This window comes from Triticum dicoccoides, chromosome 7A, assembly GCF_002162155.2.
Source record: "Triticum dicoccoides isolate Atlit2015 ecotype Zavitan chromosome 7A, WEW_v2.0, whole genome shotgun sequence".
NCBI classification, from domain to species: domain Eukaryota; kingdom Viridiplantae; phylum Streptophyta; class Magnoliopsida; order Poales; family Poaceae; genus Triticum; species Triticum dicoccoides.
This window is the reverse complement of record NC_041392.1, coordinates 177853891-177857753: the sequence shown is the minus strand read 5'-3', so window position 1 is coordinate 177857753 and position 3863 is coordinate 177853891. Positions and strand designations below refer to the sequence as shown.

At 46.3% G+C, this 3863-nt stretch overlaps 2 protein-coding genes across 2 annotated transcripts in view; one reads left to right on the top strand and one right to left on the bottom strand.

Moving 5' to 3' along the window:
- The first annotated feature begins 1455 nt into the window (after positions 1–1455).
- Positions 1456–2152, top strand: LOC119329651 (acylphosphatase-like). Its single transcript, XM_037602714.1, has one exon. The coding sequence runs from the start codon at positions 1522–1524 to the stop codon at positions 1852–1854; it is 333 nt and encodes a 110-aa protein (XP_037458611.1). The 5' UTR covers positions 1456–1521; the 3' UTR covers positions 1855–2152.
- A 149-nt stretch (positions 2153–2301) lies between these two features.
- LOC119329650 (protein NRT1/ PTR FAMILY 3.1-like) overlaps positions 2302–3863 on the bottom strand; it is a 5080-nt gene continuing 3518 nt past the window's right edge. Inside the window, exon 4 of the mRNA XM_037602713.1 lies at positions 2302–3530. Within this exon, the coding sequence (XP_037458610.1) occupies positions 2627–3530 (904 nt within the window). The 3' untranslated portion in view covers positions 2302–2626. The remainder of the gene's footprint in view (positions 3531–3863) is intronic.

Sequence of the window (3863 nt, the reverse complement as noted above, 5' to 3'; positions counted from 1 at the left end):
GAGGTTGAGATTGCACGGACACACGATAGGTAGTGGATTCACGAAATATGTTGCCTTTATTAATAGAGTATAAATTATCATGCACGTTCACATGTTGATGTGTTTTTTTTCCTTTATGCATAGTTGCATGTTGGGGTGGACCTTTGCTCATGCATGTTTCATGCTGAGGTGACATACTTGCATATTGAGAAAAACAGATTACTGGAAGCTAGCTATTTAGATATAGAAGACACTAGACAAACGGATTTTCGCTTTTTTTAGCGACAAAACAAAGAATGAAGAAACAAATGCATATATTTACTGGGCATAGCTTTGGGCTAGACCAAGATAAAAAGAACTTCTTCGGCCGAGCAATCAGAGTGCGGTTATATGTTGCTTATATGGGGCTCTTGTGTCTCGTCTCAGGCACTGTCCTCTCGTAGCTATAAATGGGTCGGCCCAAATAGCTTCCTGCATGCAGTTTGTTTTTCTTCTCTTTTTTTCATTTTTCATTTTGTTTGTATTTAAAAAAACATGTATTCCAAAAAAAATACTTAATTTTTTTATAAAATGCTGAATTAAAAAACATGTTAGCGTAGTATAAAAAAGTGTTGATTGGATTAAAACAATTGTGACATATAAAAAATGTTCACATGCTTAAGTATGTGACAGTTTTAAAAAATTCTTTGCAATGTAAAAAATGTTCTTATAATTCAAATAAAATGTTTCAAACCATTGAAAAATGTAGGTTACAGTTAAAAAATATGCATGCGCTTCAAAATATGTTCATACTAGTTTTACGAAATATTCACACAAATGTAAAAATAATGATTGTGCAGTTTAAAAAAATGATTGTATCGTCCAAAAAAAATGGTGTATCTGAAAAATGTTCAGCACATATTAAAAATATTTCATCTGTCTCAAAATGTAAGACATTTTTTTGCAACTAAGATAGATGCAGTATATTCAAAACATGTAGTTCTAAAATTTGTTAATTATGTATTTGAAAAATATTCAACATGTATAAATAAATGCTTCATGTATACTAAAAATGCTACAATGTGTGCTGAAAAAGTATATATGTATTAAAGAAGGAAATGAAAAAAACGGGAATAAAAATGTTATTACATGTCCAAAAATTGTTTGCGTGATAAAAATAATGTTTCCTACCATCCAAAAAATGTACGTGACATTTTTTAAAAATGTTCAGGCATTCCAAAAAATGTTTGTGACATTTGAAGAAAAATTACAATGTAAAAAAATATTTGTTTAGTTTTAAAAATTTGCGATTAAAAATGTTCTTTAGGGTGATCTAAGAGATATCACTTGGTTAGTTTTTTTTGAGACACATCACTTGTTTAGTTGGTTAGCTGCTTCCGATCAAATGTCAAAAATTGCAACCCTTTTCCCAAAGCTTTTGGGCCGAAAGCTACTTCGACTTTAGAGGCCCGACGAACACAAGATTCCTCTGCCCCCCAGTTGTCTCAGCTCTCACGTCTCTATCGCCGCCTGCCGCTGCCTCGCCCCTTCCCCGCCGACGCCATGGCCACCTCCGCCGCCTCGTCGCCTTCCCCCGACCAACCTCCCGCAAACAAGGCGGTCCGCGTGGTGGTCAAGGGCCGGGTCCAGGGCGTGGGCTTCCGCGACTGGACGGCCGAGACGGCGGAGTCCCTCGGCCTCGCCGGCTGGGTCCGCAACAACCGCCGCGACGGCACCGTGGAGGCCCTCCTCTCCGGCGACCCTGCCAAGGTCGACGAGATGGTCACCCGCCGCCTCCCCGTCGGCCCTCCTGCCGCCGCCGTCACCGCCGTCGTCACATCCCCAGCCGACCACATCCACCCCTCCCTCGGCTTCGAGATCAAGCTCACCGTCTGATTCGGTAACCCCGGCGTCCGATCGACCACAGCCAGCGGGTTCTGCACGGCTTGTGGTCAACTGCCGATGGTTAGTACCGCCAACCTAATTCCATATCTGACCTGCAGCATCTGCACTACTGCATTTCTTAGGCAAACTGTTATAAGAGAACTATTGTGGTCAATGTGCACAACAATGGCTTTATTCAACCAGTCCACATGATGGCAATTAGGATTAAAGGTCATGTCCAAGAATGTTGCTATGTATGGTATCTCGGTATAGTTCTTGAATAATATGGCACTGCTGAGTTGTGATTTAAGAGCTATGGTGCCAAGATGAGATTGTTTCTGTCATTGACAAATTCGTCACATGAATTTGCCATCAAACACTAGCAAATAACCGCTATCAGCTATGAACATGACGAGCAGAGTTACACATTCGTAGAAACCTGATATTAGCTCAACTTGCTAGTGAACTAGATACATTTCTCTGTTTCTGATCTCCATACAAACCTTGAATGACACATACATTCAGCTCCTTCTTCTAGCTAGCTAGGCCAGTGCCTGCATATAGCCATGTACTGATATACATCGCACTAAATTGCATAGTGTTACTCACTCAACTTGGCAACTTGCTAGTGAACTAGATACATTTGTCTGTTCCTGATCTCCATACAAACCCTGAATGACATATACATTCACCTCCATCTTCACAGATCTGTCTGCCTAGCTAGTTAGGCCAGTAACCTGCATATACTGATATACATCACACTACATTGCATAGTGTTACTCGCTCAAACCTTCTGTTGCAGCTCCACCATGGACTTGTCCTCCCCCTCCTCTTCCTCGTGGTGTTGCACGGGCTTGTACGTGTATTGTCTAGCACATATCAGATAGTACACCAGGTTCATGACCTGCAGCAGCGTCACGACCCAGTAGAAGTAGTCCAACTTGCCGCGGTTGATGTTGTCCGGGAGCCAGTTGGATCCGTCGGGACCGGCACTCCACCGGTGAACGATGGTGATCAGCAGTGTGCTCACATAGCTGCCCAGCGAGATGGACAGCCAGAAGAGCGCCGTTGCCGTGCTGCGCATGCTCTCCGGAGCCTGGTCGTACATGAACTCCAGGTGCCCCACGGAGTTGAAAGCCTCAGCCACCCCATGAAGCGCGTACTGCGGCACCAGCCAGTACACGGACAGTGGGGTCGTCCCAGCGTCGGTGGTTCCCCCGGCCGCAGCGGCCTCCCTGCGGTGGCGCTCGACGAAGCCCGCGACGAGAGAGGCCGCCACGGAGATGGTGAACCCGACGCCCATGCGGTGGAGGAAGGAGATGCCACGGTCCAGGCCCGTGCGGCGGCGGGCCAGCGGGACGAGCGCGCGGTCGTAGACGAAGAGGGTGACGAGCATGGCGAGCATGGTGAAGACGGTCATGGAGCCTGCGGGGATCTTGAAGGACGAGTGCGGAGCGATGCGGCGGTCCATGGTACTTGCCTGCTGCAGGGAGAAGGTGTGCTGCTGCGACGATGCTGTGATAACCAGGATGCCCGCCGCCCAGATCGGGCCCATGCGCACCACCGACTTGAGCTCCTCCACGCGGTGCACCGTGCTCAGCCGCCACAGGTTCAGCGGTTGCTTGCTGGAAGAGGCGTCCGTCCTGGGCAGGTCGCCGTCGGTGATATTGGCGGCGCGATCAAAGAAGCTGCAGGATGTAGCCGAGAAACAGTTCGATTAGTTTTGAGCATTACTCTTTCCATCTCATGAGTTCACGAGAACAAGTCGCTGTTCCTTCTTTTTGGCACCACTGGAAGTACTCGATTATTTGGGAACAAAGCGTGGGCTACGGCCACAATTTTTGTTTTTAATAGCTCTGACTGATGGTCTGAAAGGAAAAGCAAAGATTACCGAAAAAGGCTTTCGCCCCGCTTTATAAATAAAGCAAACCGCCACAGAGCACACATACAAGGACAAGTTCACACGCACACAAGTCTCACAAACAAGAGGAAGGTTTTGCTGAGGGCACAACTCAACAAGC